The sequence below is a fragment of the Rhinatrema bivittatum genome, chromosome 3 (assembly GCF_901001135.1).
Source record: "Rhinatrema bivittatum chromosome 3, aRhiBiv1.1, whole genome shotgun sequence".
Classification (NCBI taxonomy): Eukaryota; Metazoa; Chordata; class Amphibia; order Gymnophiona; family Rhinatrematidae; genus Rhinatrema; species Rhinatrema bivittatum.
Genome location: NC_042617.1, coordinates 359034246 through 359055145, shown reverse-complemented (window position 1 = coordinate 359055145; position 20900 = coordinate 359034246). Strand labels below are relative to the sequence as shown.

The window sequence follows — 20900 nt, the reverse complement described above, 5'->3', positions numbered from 1 at the left end:
TTGGTCTACCAGCTTCCACTGTTAAACCACTTCAACTTCTACAAAATGCAGCAGCAAGGGCACTCAACAACAGCAAAAGATCTGACCACATTACCCCAATTCTCAAGGAGCTACACTGGTTACCAATCCACTACAGGATTCAATATAAAACCTTATCCCTTATCCATAAAGCATTATATAACAACAAAACAGAATGGATGGATGAGGTTCTTCATTTCCAAATCCCACAGAGAAATCTGCGCTCCACTAACACTGGTCTTCTTACAACTCTTTCCCCAAAATTAACCCGCCTCAACTCAACCAGAGAACATGCTTTCTCAATAGCCGGACCATTCTTATGGAACTCCCTCCCCACTGATCTAAGACTTGAGCCGACATCACAAACTTTCAAAAAGAAACTAAAAATATGGCTCTTTAAGAAGGCATTCACAACATAATAAGAAGAATCGCCACTCAACCTAATTTATTCGCTTCTTGTACTTTTCTTTATTTCCCTTATTTATTAATTAAATCTCCCTCCCCTTGTTTTACTCTCTCATTTACCACTATCTATTACAATGTAACTTTTTCTTTATCAACTTGTTCTATGTAAACCGATGTGATGACATATGTCATCACATTACACTCCTTGTTATTTGTAAACCGGGTTGATGTGATGCCTATCATGAAACTCGGTATAACAAAAACAATAAATAAATAAATAAATAAATAAATAAATGTTGAATGTCGGTATATAAAAACAAACAAATAATAAATAAGCCAACATTTGACCTGGAAGAGATTTCAGAATGAGTTTAAAGGTATCATTCTTAGACCCACACCAGATATGTTCTGCAGAACAAAGCTTCCTCTAACTGAAACAAGGCAGAAGTTCAGATCTCTCTTATGCAACCAGGTTTCATCAGATACAAGGGGACAAACTGATGGGATAAGCAAACCCTATGAAATCAATTTTGCTTAGGACTACGCAAAGAAATAAAAGATACACTGGTCCAGGTAGATCTGTCCACATCCCTAGAGGAACTGGTCAATACCAGTATTCATATAGATGTGAGACTGGGAGGTGTGACAAGGAGAGCGTAGAGGTGTTTCTGCATGGACATAGTCTTCTACACCAACTCGCCCTTGGCAATTAAGCCTGGGGAAGGGAAAGGTATAACATGGCTATAACCCCGGTGGTTACAATGTGGCAGGGTGTCCTCAAAGGAAATGTCTTAAAGAGCCAGGTCACCTGGGATAAATGGATCCTGGACCGCAGGCAATAAAAGAGCTGGACCGCCCCAGAGGAATGTGAACAAAGAACATAGGGTAAGAAGAATCACTATTCTGGTACAAGCAAAGTTGCTACGTTTTCCAGAACAGTTTATGGAAAACCACAATTATAATGTTACTTCCCAATAGGAGTTTATAGGAAGGTTCCAACATATCATTTCCTCCCCAAATGGACAAGATAGTGAGTCATATAATTTCCGAACTGGACATGACAGTGATGCTGACAATATGCTAGTTGAGCAAGGCAGTCATGCAACTCATGAGACTTGGAGCACCAGAAGGAAAGAGAGCAAGACTTTTGGAAGGTGACCTAGGCATTAAAAGACAAAATAATCACAAACCTCAAGGATCAGCCTAGGGAGGATACCCAGAGGATATTATGTGGCAGAAGTACTTCTACTCAATGGAAGATGCGGAAAAGTCGCTGGCAGTGAGTCAACTTATACCAGGCACATGGCACTGCACAGGCGAATGTGGACAAAGAAGCAGTTGCTGTTACGATTTCATCTTAGAAAGACCAAGTTTCAGGGAAAATGAAGAAACAGGAATAGCAGGTGGCTTCTGTCCAGAGGCTGCTGCTAAGGAGTTTTGGCCATGCCAAGCTAGAGAAAAAGGGTCAGGTAGGGCTTACTTAGAGGATCTCATAGATAGGGACCTCACTGAATTCAGTAAAGAGGACTTAGACTTTGTGGACTCAAGAGAAGCTGGATTTGAGTCACTTAGAGCACAATTTTCCCCCTGTTAGATCAATGTTGAGTTGTGCTTTTAAGTCAGGGCATTACTCATAAGACCAAACTCAGAGGCCCTGAATTTAAAGTTCATTGAATGCAATTTCTCCAATGTCCCACTAAAACTGGCTAGTGCCTGTAGGTCAGAAAATACACTAAGACCAACAAAAGCATTGGCTCTCAAAGGATAAATACTGTCCTGAATGTGTGTGTTTTAATTGTCTGTCATGCTTGATCTCTCTGGATTTTGTTTTTCATGGAAACCCTGGACTGGGTTATGCTGAAGAAACTTCAAATCTTGCTCTGTGGGGAAGGGGAGTGTTAAGGAAAACACTTCAAGATAGGAGGTTTGGGGGGGGGGGGGGGGCGCCCAGAGGTTACCCCTGGAGAGGAGAGTGATGTCAGAGTAAAAAACTTTATTTGGCATGCTTTGAACAGGGGACAGCCTGGTCAATGATTGATGCCCTGCTAATGATGCCACAGAGTGATTTAAACTGAGGTAGCCTCAGGCCAGTGTTGGCTCAAGACACAGCCCTACCTGAGGATCTAGATTGGTCTTCCATGGACTCAAGAAGAGCTTCCTGTGAAAGATCCAGTGTTCAGTCATCTGAATATATGAGGGCTGTATAGTGGATATGGACATAGAACTAAAATGCTGGTGAAGCAACCTAGCATAATAAGGCCTAGACAAAATAGATTAATAATCCATTTCTCATTGTCAATAAGTTCAGTACTAATTTAAAAATAAACCTGTATTTTGAAAAAACCCTTGCGTTCAAGTATAAAGGAGAACTGTGTTGTATCCAAAGAACTCTAACTTGACACTGCCTCACCCAGTTCCACAAACCACTACTAACTACTCAACCCTTGTAAATACCAATCCTTTACTAATAAGTTTTACCCTTCTGCCAAACCCTAAGGGGCCTGAAGTTTTTAGACCCTCCCTAAAAAAGTTTCCTTCTCCCAAGGCTGGCATTGGTCAGTTTATCGTTTAGCCCTATAAACTGGGACTGAGCATGTGCAAAAGGTAGAGGATGTTGGAGTTGAGTAGAGAGGTGAAGTTGGTGAGAAGTCCCTTTCTAGGACCTCCAAGCTTAGGCAATAGGGAGCAATGGAATGGTGATTTTTTTTTTTGGAAGCGATTTTGGCTTTTGGGACTTTTGTCAGGAGGGAAGCCCCCGCCCAAGGGGAAGAGAGTCTGGGAATCGTGCCTGCCCTATGCCCTGCTGAAGAGGAGCGGCTCCTGCATTTGTTGAAGAGAAAGGAAGAGGAGTGTTTTGAAAAGAGCAGTTTTTCCATTTTGGATGTGTTGGAACTTTGCTATTCAAGGTTCAGAGTTTTGTTTACCATCAGAGAGACTGAGACTTGGTCTTTTTGCCAGGAGCCCACCTAGGAGTGTAGGTCTTTCAAAGGTCCTTTCCCCATAGGGATACTGGCTCAAAAGACAGAAAATGAAAACAGACACTGTGGAATTTTTTTTTTTTTTTTTTTTTTTTTTAGTTTGTATGAAGATCTATGGACTATTTTATTAATTGAATTGTCAAATCTAATTTTACTGCAGTAAATTTTTAAGTATGAACACCACTCCGGTTGTCCTGCCTGTTTTTCCAATAAAGAAAAAAAAAAAAAAAAAAAAAAAAAAAAAAGAGTATCCACCATCTGTGAGTGTGTGTGGATTGAGAATGGGCCCAGGAGGTTAAGCATCCCCCATCAAGAGAACCCACATCCTGGTGTTGAAAGGACTGGTCTGCACCAATTTAGCCCTAACACTGAAGTAGAGGGTTACATTAGGTTTTAACTTATTTATAAAACTGTCTGTAGTCATATTTCATTCAGGAGACTGTACCACAACATAGGAACCATGAATGAAAATGCTCTCTTGTTCTTAAGTCATGGTATGAGGAGGTGGCAGTCCAGAGGAGAGCTATTTATTTATTTATTTAAAAGCTTTTCTATACCGTCGCTCAGTGGTGTACCATCACAACGGTTTTCATATAGGCACGAAATAGGTTTGGTCGGTTTTTAAGTTATCCATAGGGTGCCAATATTATACGGTTACATAGTTCAATAATATATTCTAAATGATAAGTGGATTGGGGTTCCTATTTGTCTAATTAATGAGATAATCATATGTGAATACTGTTTTAATTTAATATTTAATTATGACTAAAATAATAAAATACTCGGTTCAGTTTTTTATATAGGTGACATTCGCCTGTATATTTTGTTGTTATTCAGCACCCTCACTGTGAAATGTTTTTTTGTAGAGCCAAGTTTTTAGGCTTTTTTTGAAAAGTTTCAGTTCTTTCATTAATCTTAGCTCAAGTGGTATTGTGTTCCATAGCAATGGCCCTGCTAAGGATAGTGCTCTCTCTCTAACTTGTGTCAACTTTGCTGTTTTGACTGAGGGTATGGTTAGTAGTGCTTTATTGGCAGACCTGAGATTTCTTTGAGGGACATGCAGACGTAGTGCAGTGTTTAGCCAGTTAGCATTTTCGTCATTTATTAGTTTATGAATTGTGCATAGTGTTTTGTATTGCACTCTTTGTTCTATTGGGAGCCAGTGTAAATCCGCAAGTGTTTGGGTGATATGATCTCTTCTGCCTTTTCCAGTAAGTATTCTGGCAGCTGAGTTTGTAGTATTTGTAGTGGCCTGATTGTGGTATATGGTAATCCTAGGAAAAGTGTGTTATAGTAGTCCGTGCTAGCAAATATTAGTGCTTGTAGTACTGTACGAAAGTGTTTTTGAGTTAGTAAGGGTTTTAGTCTCCTAAGGACCATTAGTTTGGTGTAGCCTTCTCTTACTTTTAATGATGTGTGTTGCTTAAGGCTAAGTTCCATGTCTATAATTACCCCTAGGTTTCTAGCCTTATCCGTTAACTCCACTGTTTTATTATTTTTAAGTTTGATGGGATTTTGAATTTTTAAATGTTTTTTCGTTCAAGGTGTATAAATTCAGGAGTAATGTACAGTTTTTCAGAGCTACAACAGTTTTCAAATTCCCAGGACAGATTTTTACAGTTATTTGCAGCTAAGGCATTTTATGTTAAAACAACCCGACAGCTGGCAAAATGTCAAAGGTACTACGGCCCTTATAAATCTCATGACCACGAGGGCAGGCAAAGATCCCAGCATCTCCAAATTTTACAAAGAGTTGGGAAATGAGTCAGGAAGGGAAGTCCTTCAACCAATTTACTTACATTGGAAGTTGTGGACTTCTTTTCACCTCTCATTTGATGGCTTTCTGTCTGCCTATGCCCACATTAAAGAGATAACAACCAATGAGATACTGCGGGAAACCCAATATAAATTTTATGGCATGGGTATATCCCGCCGGCCCAGGCATTCAAATTCAAATTATGTGAGTCACCAGAATGTGTAAAATGTAGGCAGGAGATAGGGTCCTATTTTCACTGCTTTTGGGAGTGCCCGGTCATTGCGAATTTCTGGAGTACTGTTATTCAGAAGGGCTCATTGATATGGCAATGTGCTGTCCTGCAAGATCCGGAGACTTAGCTATTTGGAATCTCGCCACCCCTGAGGTCTACCCACCCAGAGCTTTTGACATTTATTACTAAAGCAGTGGTGGTGGGCAAAAAGGTGATATTAACAGAATGGCTAGGTGATAAACATCCGGATCCTGAACACTGGTTTAAGAAGAATGTTAAATCTCTATGTGCACGCATTTCAGTTAGTCCAGACCCACTCTGAAGCTAACAGAACAATCTGGACGGTTGTGTAGTCTAAATTTCAGGAATATATCAAACCCAGAGTCCACTCTACTTGAACCCCAATGAGCGCATGGTGGTTTCCGCCTTGGTCTAGTAACCCTGCATTAGGAAAATACTAAGTACTCGGACACGGCTAGGCCCACATTCTATGGCGCTAGCTTTCCCAAACCCTTTGGATTCAAGAATGACAATACACTCTCCATGTTTAGAACAAGATTTCACCCAAAGCTAATAAACTGGAAGTAAAGCCTAGTGGGGAGGGGGGGAAGGGGGGAGGGATTTAAATAATTCATTAACTTTAGGGGGTAAACTAAAAAAACTGGGGGGGGGGGGAAGAATTATTCAGTTTGATCAATTAACAGTAACAACCTCAGACTCAAGAGCTATTTGGTTTTCAAACCTGTTTATTGCTGTTAAAACTAAATTGATGCAAATTGGTACTTCTTGCTTTCTGTTGTATTACAAAGTCGGTTTGAGTAAAGATGTTACTGTATCTGTACGTTTGTGCTATATAACCCTGAATAAAAAAGATTATATAAAAAAAATTTGTTCCTGACTTTTGAGCTCAATTTACAAGAAATCATGAGACTTACAAGAATCCCAGTCTCATTAGCATATATGAGATAAAATTATAATGCTAACCAATTAGGAAATGTTATGTAAACAAATTAGCTCATCTGTGTGTAAATTGGAGGTATGACCTATTTAATCTATTGTGTCAACAATGCTCTCTGAGACTGCTTCTGAATTGTCATGATGGTAATCCGGCACTCTCCTAGGATATCCCATACTTTATCTAAATAAAGATCTATCTTTTAGGGGCTGGTATTAAGTGTTTATTTTGATAGCCCATAACAGGTTGTACAGCCTCCTTGTAAGAAGTGGTACAAACAAAAATAGTACCAGAATTCAAGAAAGCAAGGCAGAAACATAGAAGATCCTAGTTGCAAAGAAGTGAAGAGAAAGTCAGAATACATCAGATAAATCAGTGAAAGGAGAAAAGTCCAAAGTGGTATAGTGAAAGTGAAATTGATAGGTGAAAGGGATCAATGGGTGGAGACAGATAAAGAAATGTCAGAAATATTAAACAAATACATCAGTTCGGAGTTCACTAAAGAAGACTCCGGAGAAGGACCATCGCTAATTAACAAGAAACTGGAGGGGAGTGGAATGGATGAAACTCTGTTTATGGAAGAGAATGTATGTGAAGAGCTAGGAAAACAAAGTAGACAAAGCCATGGGGCCTGATGAGGTTCATCCCAGGATACTGTGGGAGCTCAGAGATGTGCTGGCGGCTCCGCTGCGTGACCTGTTCAATAGATCCCTGGAAACGGGAGAGGTGCCGAGTGATTGGAGAAGAGCAATGGTGGTCCCTCTTCACAAGAGTGGGAGCAGAGAGGAGGCTGGTAACTACAGGTCGGTTATCCTCACCTCGGTGGTGGGAAAAGTATTAGAGTCGCTGCTGAAGGAAAGAATAGTGAACTATCTACAAGCAGCTGAATTGCTGGACCAGAGGCAGCATGGTTTCACCAAAGCAAGGTCCTGTCTGACGAATCTGATAAGACTTTTTTGATTGGATGACTAAGGAATTGGATCAAGGAAGAGCGCTCGATGTCATCTACTTGGATTTTAGCAAAGCTTTTGATACAGTCCCGTACAGGAGGCTGGTGAATAAAATGAGAAGCTTGGGAGTGAGTGCCAAGGTGGTGGCATGGATAACAAACTGGTTGAAGGACAGAAGACAATGTGTGATGGTAAATGGAACTTACTCGGAAGAGAGAGCGGTGATGAGCGGAGTGCCGCAAGGGTTGGTGTTGGGACTGGTCCTGTTTAATATGTTCGTGAGTGACATCGAGGACGGGATAGAAGTAAGGTTTGTCTATTTGCGGATGATACTAAGATCTGCAATAGAGTGGACACGCCGGAAGGAGTGGAGAGAATGAGACGGGATTTAAGGAAGCTGGAAGACTGGTCGAAGATATGGCAGCTGAGATTCGATGCCAAGAAGTGCAAAGTCATGCATATGGGGGTGTGGAAATCTGAAAGAAATGTATTCAATGGGGGGTGAAGGGCTGATGTGCACGGAGCAGGAGAGAGACCCTGGGGTGATAGTGTCTAACGATCTGAGGTCAGCGAAACAATGCGACAAGGTGATAGCTAAAGCCAGAAGAATGCTGGGCTGCATAGAGAGAGGAATAACGAGTAAGAAAAGGGAAGTGATTATCCCCTTGTACAGGTCCTTGGTGAGGCCTCACCTGGAGTACTGTGTTCAGTTCTGGAGACCGTTTCTCCGAAGGGACAGAGACAGGATGTAGGCGGTCCAGAGAAGGGCAACCAAAAAGGTGGAGGGTCTTTATCGAATGACTTATGAGGAGAGATTGAAGAATCTAAATATGTATACCCTGGAGGAAAGGAGGAGCAGGGGTGATATGATACAGACTTTCAGTTACTTGAAAGGTTTTAATGATCCAAAGTCAACGACAAACATTTTCCGTTGTAAAAAAAATCAGCAGAACCAGGGATTATGACTTAAAACTCCAGGGAGGAAGACTCAGAACCAATGTCAGGAAGTATTTCTTCACGGAGAGGGTTGTGGATGCCTGGAACGCCCTTCCAGAGGAAGTGGGGAGGACCAAAACTGTAAAGGATTTCAAATCGGCATGGAATAAACACTGAGGATCCATAAAGTCTTGAGAATGTGAATGAAATGAAGAAAAGAGGCATGAGGGTGGCTTGCGGAAATGACGGCTACTACCCTTATTCAATAAACATACACAAGGTTAATGCGACTCCAACATTGCTCTATGCTTCAACGGCAAGAAGAAATGTGGGAAAAAAGATCTGCATTCACAAATATGCGCGGGGAATAGCTTGCTTGTTGCGGCGGTTACTACCCCAAACCAAATTAGCCTGATGCTTCACTTTCATTGCATATCCAAACAGCTCTCTGCTTCAATGGCAGGGGGAATGAAGAAAAGAGGATTTATATTCAAACAACCAACAAGGAGTAAACTGCACAGGCTGGAAAAACAAATAAGCGTGGGAGTAGCTTGCTTATTGCGGCGATTACTACCCCTAACCATTTAGGCTTGATACTTCACATTGATGCAGTTCCAGCACTACTCTCTACATCAATGGCAGGGGTGGAAGGAAATTATAACCAAAAAGTTACCAATAAGGGCCCTGACCTCAGTGGTCAGAGTAAAAGATAAGTATGAGAAAAATCAGTATGAAAGCTTGCTGGGCAGACTGGATGGGCCATTTGGTCTTCTTCTGCCGTCATTTCTATGTTTCTATGGGATCTATGACATTACACTGGAACAAAACTGGGTAGACCAAAAGGGCCTTATAGTCCCAGTTTGCCACTTACATCTAGTTTTGTTAATTCTTTTGACAGTAATAGGCAGCTTTGCTTTTTACGGTTTCAAAAAGCAAAACATTTAAACATGTCAAAATTGCTATGATAGAATGAAAATGAGCTGAACAACTGCACTAGCACTTCAACCTGGAGATATAACATTAAAGAAATACAAAAAACATGAAAAGTAAAATTAAAGAAGAGAGAGAGAGAAAGGCAGGCCTGAAATAGTAAAGAATATACTCCCTTGACTATTTTTCATGTTTTGCATTATTTAAATAAGGAGTATTATTCCACTCAAGACACCATACACCACACCTTTCAGAGCCATAAATGTTTTACTGGGAGAAAAAGCACATATGTATCAAAAAAAAAAATAAAACTAAAATCCAACTGCTGGATAAGTCTCCACCCCCTGGAGTCAATACTTAGTGCAAGCTCCTTTGGCGGCAATTAAAGCTGAGAGTTTGTTGGGTTAAATCTCCAACTTTGCACACCTAGATTTGTCAACCATAAATCACTCTTCTTTACAAAACTGTTCGAGTTCTGTCAAGTTCCTTGGGGAACGTTGATGGACAGCAATCTTCAAGTCATGCCATAGATTTTCAATTACATCAGGGCTTTCATCAGACAGGTCCAAGAAATTTGCCTTTTTGTTCCTTAACCACTCCAGTGTAGCTTTGGCTATGTGCTTCAGGTTATTGACATACTGAAAATTGAACTTCCGTCCCAGATACAGCTTCTTGCAGAGAACAGCAGGATTTCCTCAAGGACTTTTCGATACTTTTCTCTATTCATTGTCCTTTTGATCCTATCAAATGCCTCACTCCCTGTCAATGAGAAACATCCCTATAATATGGTGCTGCCATCACCATGCTTCACAATAGGGATGATTTTTCTCTAGAGATGTGCTGGGTTTGTACCAAACACATTATATTCAGGCCAAACATTTCTATTTTACTTTAGTTAGATCACAAACATTTTTCCCATACAGCTATAATATTTTCTGGATTGTTCCTTTGCATAGGTCAAATGGTATTCAAAGTGGACTTTCTTGAGTAATGACTTCCTTCTTGCCACCCTTTCATATAAGCCATACATGAGAAGTGCTTGGGGTATTATTGACACATGCATGTTATTTTCTGATACTGATATTGTTGTAGACTTTTTATTGATTTGAGATATATGATTTGTTAAATGATTAAATTAGGTTTGTCTTTTTAGTTTATTGTGTGGATAATCTATGGTTTTTATATATTTTATATTATATATGATTGTAAGTTTGCTTTGGGCCTCTGGAGATACGCAAATAAAGTGTTGAATAAATAAATAAATGACTGTTTTATTATACATATTTGACCCATCTTGGTTATGAAAACCTGGAGCTCTTTCAAAGTTGCCATTGTTCTCTTAGTTGCCTCCGCAATCAATCATTCTTACTTGGTCATCCAATTTGGAGGGATGCCCTGATCTAGGCAGGATCTTGGTGGTGCCATACACCTTCCACTTCTTAATAATTGTCTTGACTGTGCTCCAAAGGATACTTAACGACTTTGCCCATCCCCAGCCTTTCCATAACTTTGTCCCAAGTTCTTTTTACCGCTCTTTCGTACTCACAGTTGCATCTTTATTTTGAAATGCACTATCCAGCAGAGTGAACCAAAAAGAACGGCTGATTTATCCTATATATATAACACAAGTAGGACCAAGTACCTTGATATGTTTTTGAAGGTGACTGGTTACAATAGAGCTTCAAGTATTTAGGATTGCTATCGAAGTAGCAGGGGATGGACAATCATTCAAGTTATTCCATGCTTTTCTTTTTAATTCATTTTCTACGGAATTCTGGAATATATTTTTCACTTGGCAGTCGTGGAATAGGATGTTCGGATACCTGGCACAAACATTGGTTTAACGCATTTTACTTCCAGGCTATAGGAGAACCAATGGTGAACATTTTGGAAGAGGTATAGACTTTCTATAACCATTGTAGAATAGAAAAAAGATCAATACATACCAAAGAATAGAAATGATTTTTTTTTCCAAAGGGTCATATTAAAAAAGTGAAAGATTTTCAATAAATTCACTTTTAATCTTAAGTAGTGTAGGATATACAAATATATACAAACATGTTACAGAATTACCACAAAATCTTAAAAACTGCTGCAGACTCCACTCCTGAGCTGCCACAGGAGACCATGGAGCCTTAAAAATATGTCATGTATTTTTTTACTTTAAAGTGAAATGGAAAAAAGATGGACAAATTTTAAAAAAGAATTGCAGGGTCTAATATTTCTTTTCTTTTGTTCACACATTGCATGTGAAAATTTTGTTGTGCGCAGTTACATTAAAAAAGCACAGCATACAAATTGAGGATAGAAGCGGGGAAAGAGCCATGAGCAGAGAACAAATGTGAGAACCTGTACAATATGAAGAGTTAATGCCTGTGCCATGTGAGAAAATTATCATGATACAACCATTCCCAAAAAAGATTAAACCATCTCACTTAGGTATAAAACACTGAACAGACTCCCTGCAGTTAAATTTACCCTTCCTACTGCAAGAACATACAACTTGCACTAATTTCATTTATGGCTTATGTATGGCACCCTTAAAGTGTCAACGCCAGGGATCAACAGGATGTGCCTATTAACAATTCCGAGAGCAAGCAGATAAGCTGCAGAAGCACACACCGAGTAAAACTACACATCTGGATAGGTTAATTTAAATAAGCAGGTTTGAAACAGGAATTGGAAGAGAGTTGGATTTGGAACTTATTGGATATCAGAGGTAAATTTATTCACACGCAGGCATGCAAGAAATAAGAATGCAAAAAAACAGAAAGCAGCCTATTTGCTAAGAGGGGTGCAGAATAAACATGAAGATGGCAACCAGAGAATTAACAAATCAAAAACAATGGTACAACCAGTCAATCTAGAACTAGTATTTAAATCTCTTACCAGATATTTGCAGGCCCCTTATTCCAAGGGTCTGTATAACATCACAGACTCTGTTACGGTTCAGGGTCACCTTGCTTTAATTTATAACATCCTTTTGTTGTTTTTATATATTTTTTGTTTATAATAAAATCTCTAAAAGTGAGTATTAGAGCTCTTTCTATATCTGTTGATAGTGTGCATGTTTTTGAAATAAGTGCATTGATAAAGAGTACTATGAGACTTTTAGAGATTTTATTATAAACAAAAAATATATAAAAACAACAAAAGGATGTTATAAATTAAAGCAAGGTGACCCTGAACCGTAACAGAGTCTGTGATGTTATACAGACCCTTGGAATAAGGGGCCTACAAATATCTGGTAAGAGATTTAAATACTAGTTCTAGATTGACTGGTTGTACCATTGTTTTTGATTTGTGGATACACACTCCGGTACGCTAAAATACAGTGGTGTTTGTGGGGAAGAGGTTATGATTGAACCAGAGAATTAAAACAGAGCGATAAGGAGGAGCCAAGCCATCCATATTTTTAGAAGTGAAGCCCGGGCATTTAAAAGGTATGCAAAATTTAACATGGAGCCAATGAGAGGAAGCAAGAAGAGAAACGTGGGAGTAGCAGGGCAGTGAGTAAGGAGAGCCTGACAGCAGCATTCTGAAGGATTTGTAAAGGGTGAAATGGAAAGGAATTTGAGGCTATTCCTCAGCAAACTGAGCTGAGGCCAGTAATTCCAGCTTTGATCATCGATTCTTGCAGTGCTTTATATGTGGGCTTACTATATTCCACACTAAGAGCACTCCAATTGATATAGAATGCAATTTCCAGAGCACCGCTTAGTGAACATATCACACCTGTCCTGGTCAGGTTGCACTGGCTCCCTAGTGAGTATCAAATTAAGTTCAATGTTTTACCTTTGATAGTCGAATCCCTGAATGGTTTTGCCCCCCCTGGTGAGTCAACGCAGCATTGAAAATCTATCACCCTTGCTGCACACTCCGCTCATCTTTTCTCAATACATACCTTCGCCTGTTACGATTGCTGCCCATGGCAGGCCCGCGGGTCAGTCCTCAGCACTCAGTTCTCAGTCGTTGGTGGCAGTCGGCTGCCGGCTCAGACCTCGGGCCCCTGTCAGACCCTGTCCCTACCATACTGCCCGAAACCTCCAGCCAGTATTCATCCGCCAAGCAGGCCTCTCCGCTTGCTCCGCGGAAAGACGCCACCAACAGCACCGCACCCCCTCCTAGGCACGCGCAGCTCTAATGCTTTTAAAGGGCCCGCGGCGGGAAACTGGCCGCGGACCCAGATGCTGACATCATCACCCTCAGCGTACTTAAGCTCGGGCAGCGCTCCTAAGCGTTGCCTTTGCAATAGATCTCCTCAGTTCCCTGTTGATCAAGTGCTCATTGCTTCTAGAGATTCGTCTCTGCCTTGTGTTCCTGATTCCTCGTTGTTCCTGGTTCTTGTCTCATTGTTTATACTTTGTTCCTTGCTGCGGATTGACTTCACGGACTTTGACCCTGCTTTGCCTGACTCTGCTTTGTGACTATCTCCAAACCTGACCTCTGCTACGTCCGACCTCGCCTGCCTTCTCCAAGCCTTGACTATTGCTACGCCTGACCTCGCCTGCCTTCTCCAAGCCTTGACCATTGCTATCCCTGACCACCCCTGCCTTCTCCATGCCTTGACCATTGCTACGCCTGACCACCCCTGCCTTCTCCATGCCCTGACCATTGCTACTTCTGACCACGCCTGCCTTCTCCGTGCCCTGAGCATTGCTACGGATAACTTTGCTACAGACTCTTTCTTGTCCAGAGTTCTACGTTGCTCGCCACAGCTTCCATTGGCCGCCAGCCTCCACCTGAGTTTGACAGCGACGCCTCAGCTTCTATCCTCTGGACGTGGACTTTCAGGGCTTCAGCCTTTCTTTGCTCAAGCACCTTCAGTTGCTCCTTGTTCCCTGGTGCTTGGGTTCCAGTCCCGCACCCGTCTTGGATAGACTTACGCCACCTGCTGGCTGCTGTCTCTGGGCTGAACCATCTGTCCTCAGTATCCTATCTCGAGGCCCGCCTAAGTCCTGCCGGCCCCGGCACCCAAAGGCTCAAACCGAGGGGAACAAGGGCTGGTAGAGGTGAAGCTCTAGTGGCCTCTAGCTTCAGCCCACTCCACCTGCTGACGGTGGGGAACCGTGGGCCCTTGCCATGGGTTGTGTCAACCCCACCTCAGCCCAAGAATCCACCTCCAGCGCAACATCGCCTAAGCAGTTTCATCTTGCGGAGACTGTTCAGAGTTGCAGGCTCTGTCCTGTGGAACTCCCTTCCTGAGGACCTCAAAAATGAATCGCTGCTTACCCACTTTAGAAAGCAGATTAAAGCCAACTGTTTACTCAGTCACTCAACAGCTAGTTGCTTTATTCATGAAGGTCATATGCTTCTAATCTAGTGCTGACGAGTTGGCATGGCAGATTAATGGGGCAGATTCCCCTTAACTAGCATAGATTTGAGGCCTTGACAGCTTTTGACCATCTTTCCTTTTTTTTTTTTTTATTGCCAGATTATATCATATGGTCTTGTATTACTTTGTAAAGTTTTCATATGTAGTTTTAGTTATTGTTTGGTTTAAACATATAGTATAGTTTTATGTATATTCTGCTGTAAACTGCCAAGATATTTTACATTGAGCGGGTTATACATCTAATTAAAGTAAAATAAAAGTAAAGACACAACCTGCAGGAAATAAGAATCACAGCTCAAAGAAACACTGATTTTATGGTTATTAAAAATTTATGGTGGAAAAAAGAACTCAAAAGAGATGGGTGAGCGAAAAGAGGGAGATGGGTCATGAATAACCTCAAGATTCTGAGAGAGTCAGAGGAGGCAAAGTCAATAGAAATTGAGTGGGTGTGCAGGAAATGTGGGAGGAGGCAGGAAAGGAGACAATTTCCACCTTAGACGGGTTGAGCATGAGAAAATGAAAGCACATCCAGGATAAAGCAGCAACAAAGACATGAGGAGAGATGAGCTAGGGGAAGAGTGAAAAAATGAACGCAGGATCTGGATGTGATCAGCAAATGCATGGTGAAAGCACCCAAAAAGAGGAATGGAAGCATACAAAAAGAGCAAAGAACTTACAACAGAACCTCGAAGTACATAATGGAAAGAGATGACAGGTCAGACTAGGAATTATTAAGAACTTTAAAGGGATAACTAGAAAGATTGGTTTTCATCCAAAGATTTACCCAATTGATGGGCAATTGATGGAGTCAAAGAGAGGTCCAAAAGGACAAGAACAGTTCAGGAGCAGAAAAGAATGGCTGAGTGGAAATGAACAGACAGGAGCAGGATCAAAAACTAAGGTGTGAGCTAGGCTGTAACTGAAATGAGAGGGTTCCACATTACTAGACAGTAGGAAGTAAAGGGCTTGGTAATACATAGCCTTCTCAAGATCCTTGCAGGGAATGAAAGAGGAGAAATGGCCCAATAGTTCAAGAAAGAAGTGGGATCAAGGAAGGTCTCATTAGAAAGACAAATAACAGAAGACCAGAAAAATTCAGGAGCAATACCAGAAGACAAACAGGATTTAAGGGAGGAGAGAGAAGAGCGAGAGAGAGAAGTGAAGATGAAAATGTCCAACCTTTTTTTTTTTGTATGGAAGTTTCCACCTACTACTTTGGGTTTCTACCGCTACTTAACACTTCTATAGCCCAGCCATCACAATGACAAACTACAAATCCTGCTGGAACCCATGATTAGCCACTATGTGTCGCTATTGTGCAATGTCTAAAGCTACAGGTTAGCTGAAGCCAGAATCTGCAGATTGCACAGTACTTCGCTACCGAGAGTCAAGGTAGGTATCAGATACAAAGGAGAGAGAGAAAGTTTGGAAGCAGCGATGAAATCCTAAGATTTCTGGAGGGAAAGGAGAGAAAATGATAACAGGAGACCCAAGGAAGTGGCTTACATGTTGTAAACAAAGCAAAGGATAATATTAATGCAGCTTGGAGAGGAGTGTTATCTTAATCACAGTTGGAAGGGAGAACCACAAGCCAAGAGAGCAAAGAGAATAGTTCTAACAGTCAAACCCTATGAGAGGCAATATCATCCCACAGTAAGAGATACCTCCCTCAATACAGTAAATTATAAAGTACCTACAAGTTACACAATCTAAATGAATCATAATTGAATCATTCCATAACAAGTGGACCAGGGGTCCACGCTCAACCTCCTCCAAATTGAACAAAATTTTGCATGGATGTTCTCTAGGGTCTCAAACAAACTGTGCTACATTTTTCACCTGGATCTCCATTGGTAAGAGAGCTAGAGGCAGTTGAATGAAGGTCACCTCTGAGTACCTTGCTCCGCGCAACCTAGAATGGCCATTTTGTCCAGGTGCTGCAGCCCAATAACCCCTCTCAGGAGCCTGAAATTTTGTGCATTAGTACAAACCCTTGGTGGTAAAAGCCCCAGTGCAAAGTTTGGAACATACCATGAGCTTGCCTTCTTCACTATGGGCCAGCAAAGTATGTGAAAAATTTTACAAAAGAAATTTAAGGCCTACTTTGACTCCTTTAGGGGGTCAAAATTCTGAGAAGGGAGGAAAGGTATAATATGTGCATTTTTTTTTCCTGGCAAGAGCAACCCCCATTTCACCCCCACTGCAGACCTGAGAGAGACTTTCTCTATCCAACTCTTTTTCCCCCACCTCCACACCCTCACTATCTGTTCCTCTCTCCCCCACCCCCCAACACTTCCTCCTCCTACGTCTGGTCCAATCAGGGCCAAAGTCACTTCTATTGTTTTCCTTCACTCCCAGGCCCTGCTTTCTAGGGCCTGATCGGGGCAAAAAATACTTCCATCACCTTCCTCCACTCCCAGATTCTGGTCAAGGGCTAAAGATGTTTCTCCCACATCCTACTCTCTGGGCTGACTTACTAGCCCAGAAATGCACTTGCTCCAGACGAGCAGGTAACAATATTTTCAAAAATTCTGTTTATCATTTGTGTGTGGTAACAGGTGCACAAATTTTAGGGCTTGTGATAGAAAGAGTATGCACTTTTTACTTAACTGAGGCAAAAATGTACAATCAATACAGGGTTATCCTCACTGAACATCAAGCACTATCAGTATGTGTGAAAGTTCATCTATCAAACTGCAACCAAATAAGATGATCTCCAGATTCTTGCACAACTTCAAACCTAACCATAAAAGCTCTTGGATTTGTATTCTGCTTGCAAGACTTAACATTTTTATTTCAAAGGTCTCTGGAAACGTCCAGCTTTGCCCATGTTTTCATCACCCCTGTCATCATTGTTCCTAACATGCTTACTGAATTTCTTTCCAAAGCTTGGGGTCCTATGGATTTTGGTTCCACCATGCTGATTTAGTAATTTCACACATGAAAGCACAAAGGCCAGGTTAACTGCAATTCAAAAACTAATTTTAACTTTTATATGAACACTCAGATCTATCAATGACTATTAAAACTCTATACTAGTACCCACACGACATGTTATTTATTGTGTGTGTTTTGGTTTATCAGCATTTTGCTTGTATAGTGTTACATATACTGTCAGCATTATATACAAATAAAATTGTGTTTCATTCTGTTGCATTAAAAGAATAATTCACAGTAACTGAATCTTTTCAGTGTTCTCTGCACAAGAACATAATCATTTTACTGCTTCTTTTAGTCAAATCTGAAATATGCTGCATGTACCCAGATAGTCATAAATGGTTCCTCACGAACCTTAGTTCATGGCTTTAGTTAATAATTCAGAATTAATACACTAAATGTCCTTAAATTGCAAAGAACAGGCACAAGGATAAATTATTAACTATCATATAACAGTTAAAAAGAATAATCTCAAACTGAATTGACTAGTGAGAAGAAAAATTGCGGCAATAAGACTACATTACCAGTTTCAGACGTTCTTTTTTCTTTTTGCTGAATGAAGCAGTTGAAGAACCAGGCTCCGATTCGTGGCATATTTTGTTCCCATCATCATCTTCATCATCGTCTTCAAAACACCAATCTGGTAACTCTGGCGGGGCAGGTGCATATTCTATGTCTCCGTAACGGCGAAAAAGCTCTTTCAAGTAATCTCCTTTATAAATACCTGGTGGCCTGGCCTGGGCATATGTAGCAACTGCTGCTTCAATACTATAAAGCAGAAATTCAAGGTAAATTAGTCTTCGGGATTCTACCAAAGATGGTCCATTCATGAAATCACAACTGTCTTCTGAACTATTCCTCTAGCAAAATTTTCTAAGCCTCAAAAAAGCAGTCAAAATGGTATAGTAATGTAAGCAATAGCTTTTCCACATCACAAAATGTCCATGTTGGACTTAAGATGGAAAATAAGCAATAATGCAGATCAAGAATGAGTGGAATAGGTAACATTATAGGGAAAAGATTTATAACCCTGAAATCCTGCTATAGTACACATTTTCAACATTAGTCTCTTATATTATTTAACAGTTTCATTTAAAGAAACACTACTCTTTTTATTCCATGTCTTATTTATTCTTATACTTGATATTCTACAATTACCTAATTACACTTCTTATGGTGCAATGGCATAGTATGGGATAGGAAACAAAAAAAGGAATCATAAAAACTTGAGATCTGAGATCAATGAAGAGAACAAGGAGGGCGAAAGGATAATCCATATTGCAGGCAACAATTTGAAAATACAGTTTGAGTCAGACCACTACAACCCTTTAACTGGATGGCAGTCCCAGGTAAATAGGGCGCCATCGCACAATATTTAAGGCATACCCATGGTATTTTCCCAAAATACTTATTTTCATCAGTGTTTGCCTCCACTATAACCCACAGTCAGACTCCCCAACAGTGCAGCCATCAACAACAAAGATTACTATCCTGATTACCTCTAGGCATTTTATAGCAACATGTAATGCAAATGTATAAGATTTTTTGTTTTACTTCTGTTTTGTAAGCGTTTCATTGTGTGTTACCCACCCCGAACGAATGGAAAGTACAGGCTATAAATAATTGTAAATAAAATAAATAAATAAGCTTTAAAGACAGTACATTTATTGGCAGAATTAAAAGGAAATATCAGCATTAAAAGAAACCCAAACAATAAATCACAAAAGTTATATAAAGAGAGGTCAATATTCAAAAAGATTTCTCTGATTAAATTTTCAAATTATCTGGATAAACCCAGAGTTTTAACACCCAGCCAAGTCATTATTCAAGTAAACTTTATCCAGATAAAAAGACTTAAGTGGGGCAGCGTTCTGCTAAAATTTATCCACTTAGTGCTGATATTCAATGCTACCTGAATAAACTTAGCAGGTAAGTCCAATTAGGAAAATAACTGACCTAAGGTTGCCTGGAAACTTTACCTTGGTATAATCAGTGCAGGCTTATCCGACTAAGTGCTGCTGAATATCTGTGTAAAGTTACCCAAGTAACTCTGTTGCTCGGCCACCCGTTGAACATGGACCTTATAATGGTAGGATAGGATGTGACTGAGCCTTACAATTATCAATGAAATTAAGAGAGTGTACCACTCTAATACTTGGGCCCATCTTTCCAAGTTTCCACCAACATATTTTTTGTGAAAGTGTAATATCAAGGGAAACACAAGGCAGATACTACATCAACTTTAATGCATAATACATGATAGGGCACATCTACTCCACTTGCACTTCCACCTCTCTTGTCCCCACGATACACTTAACTCATCAGGTTGGGCTTGACTATTCAATAAGCTAGGTTTCTTTATTAGGTTTGTTGTACTGAACTTCTGTGTAAGTTACCAATGTACTGTTACGTTTTTATCATGTAAATTTTATGAGTGTATTTATGGTGGATGGGTAGGAAACATTTTAAATGAATAAATGTTATCAAAGAATTCAATCAAGTTTGTTGGCAAGATCTTCCCCTTATACTACCATGGTGCTTGTGATCTTGTAACACACTGGCTTTGAGAAATTGCACTATTCTTTCTTTCAGTAGCATTTCCATTATTTTATCCATTACTAATGTAAACCTAACAGGTCTGTAGTCTTCCACTTCCTCTTTGTTCCCACCCTTGTGGAGAGATTATCTCTCTTTTTTTCCCAATTGTTCAGTGCTGCTCCCCCAAGGGGAGGAGCTAGCTATTTATGGTGAATCCTTGGGCCGATGGCAGATGACAGTGCCCTCAAGAGGAGATCCTGAGAGGGACCACCGGCTAGGCTGGAGTTTTGAGACAAACACAGAAAGTTCTTTATTAGACTGGAAATAGAACCGGCAGTAGTGAGTTGATATGCCCGGCAGGGCTGAAGTCCCTCTGATACTGAAACAACAATCTCTGGGTTGCTGAGCTGCAAGGAGAGACTATAGGTAGTGAGTAGACAGGGTATGCGGGGCATAACCAGTGGTAGATGATACACTCACAATTGTAGATCTCTGTCCTCTGTATGCAACAGAGAGTCTTCAGTATACAGGAACAGGAGCCACAGGCAAGTACTGGTTTCTTTAAGCAGTCTGAAATAGAACTCACAATCACTGTGTATGGGATGGCTTCTGGAATAGAAGAGATTTAGGAACGTAGGCCCTCGTGGAGCGAGTTCCGGTTCCTATCTGCAATCTGCAATAGTGACTCACGATCTCCGTACCTGCGATAACGTCTAGACTGAAGGGAGCCGTAGAGATTAGGAACGAGGGCCCTCGTGGAGCGAGTACCAGTTCCTGTCTGTAATAGGACTCACTGTGTTCACGTCTGCAATCGCCACCAGGCAATAGGAGTCTTCGGGACCGTAGGCCCTCGAGGAGCGAGTACCGGATCCCGTACTACAAGCTGAAATCAAGAAGAGCGAGAACGGAGCCCCCGAGGAGCGGCTACTC

At 40.8% G+C, this 20900-nt stretch overlaps 1 protein-coding gene across 2 annotated transcripts in view; it reads right to left on the bottom strand.

The window, feature by feature from the left end:
- The window catches only part of RNGTT (RNA guanylyltransferase and 5'-phosphatase), a 1209919-nt gene that overhangs the window by 987064 nt on the left and 201955 nt on the right, over nucleotides 1-20900 (bottom strand). For both annotated transcript variants that reach the window (XM_029595427.1, XM_029595426.1), the window contains exon 6: nucleotides 17957-18200. In XM_029595427.1, the coding sequence (XP_029451287.1) occupies nucleotides 17957-18200 (244 nt within the window). The remainder of the gene's footprint in view (nucleotides 1-17956; nucleotides 18201-20900) is intronic.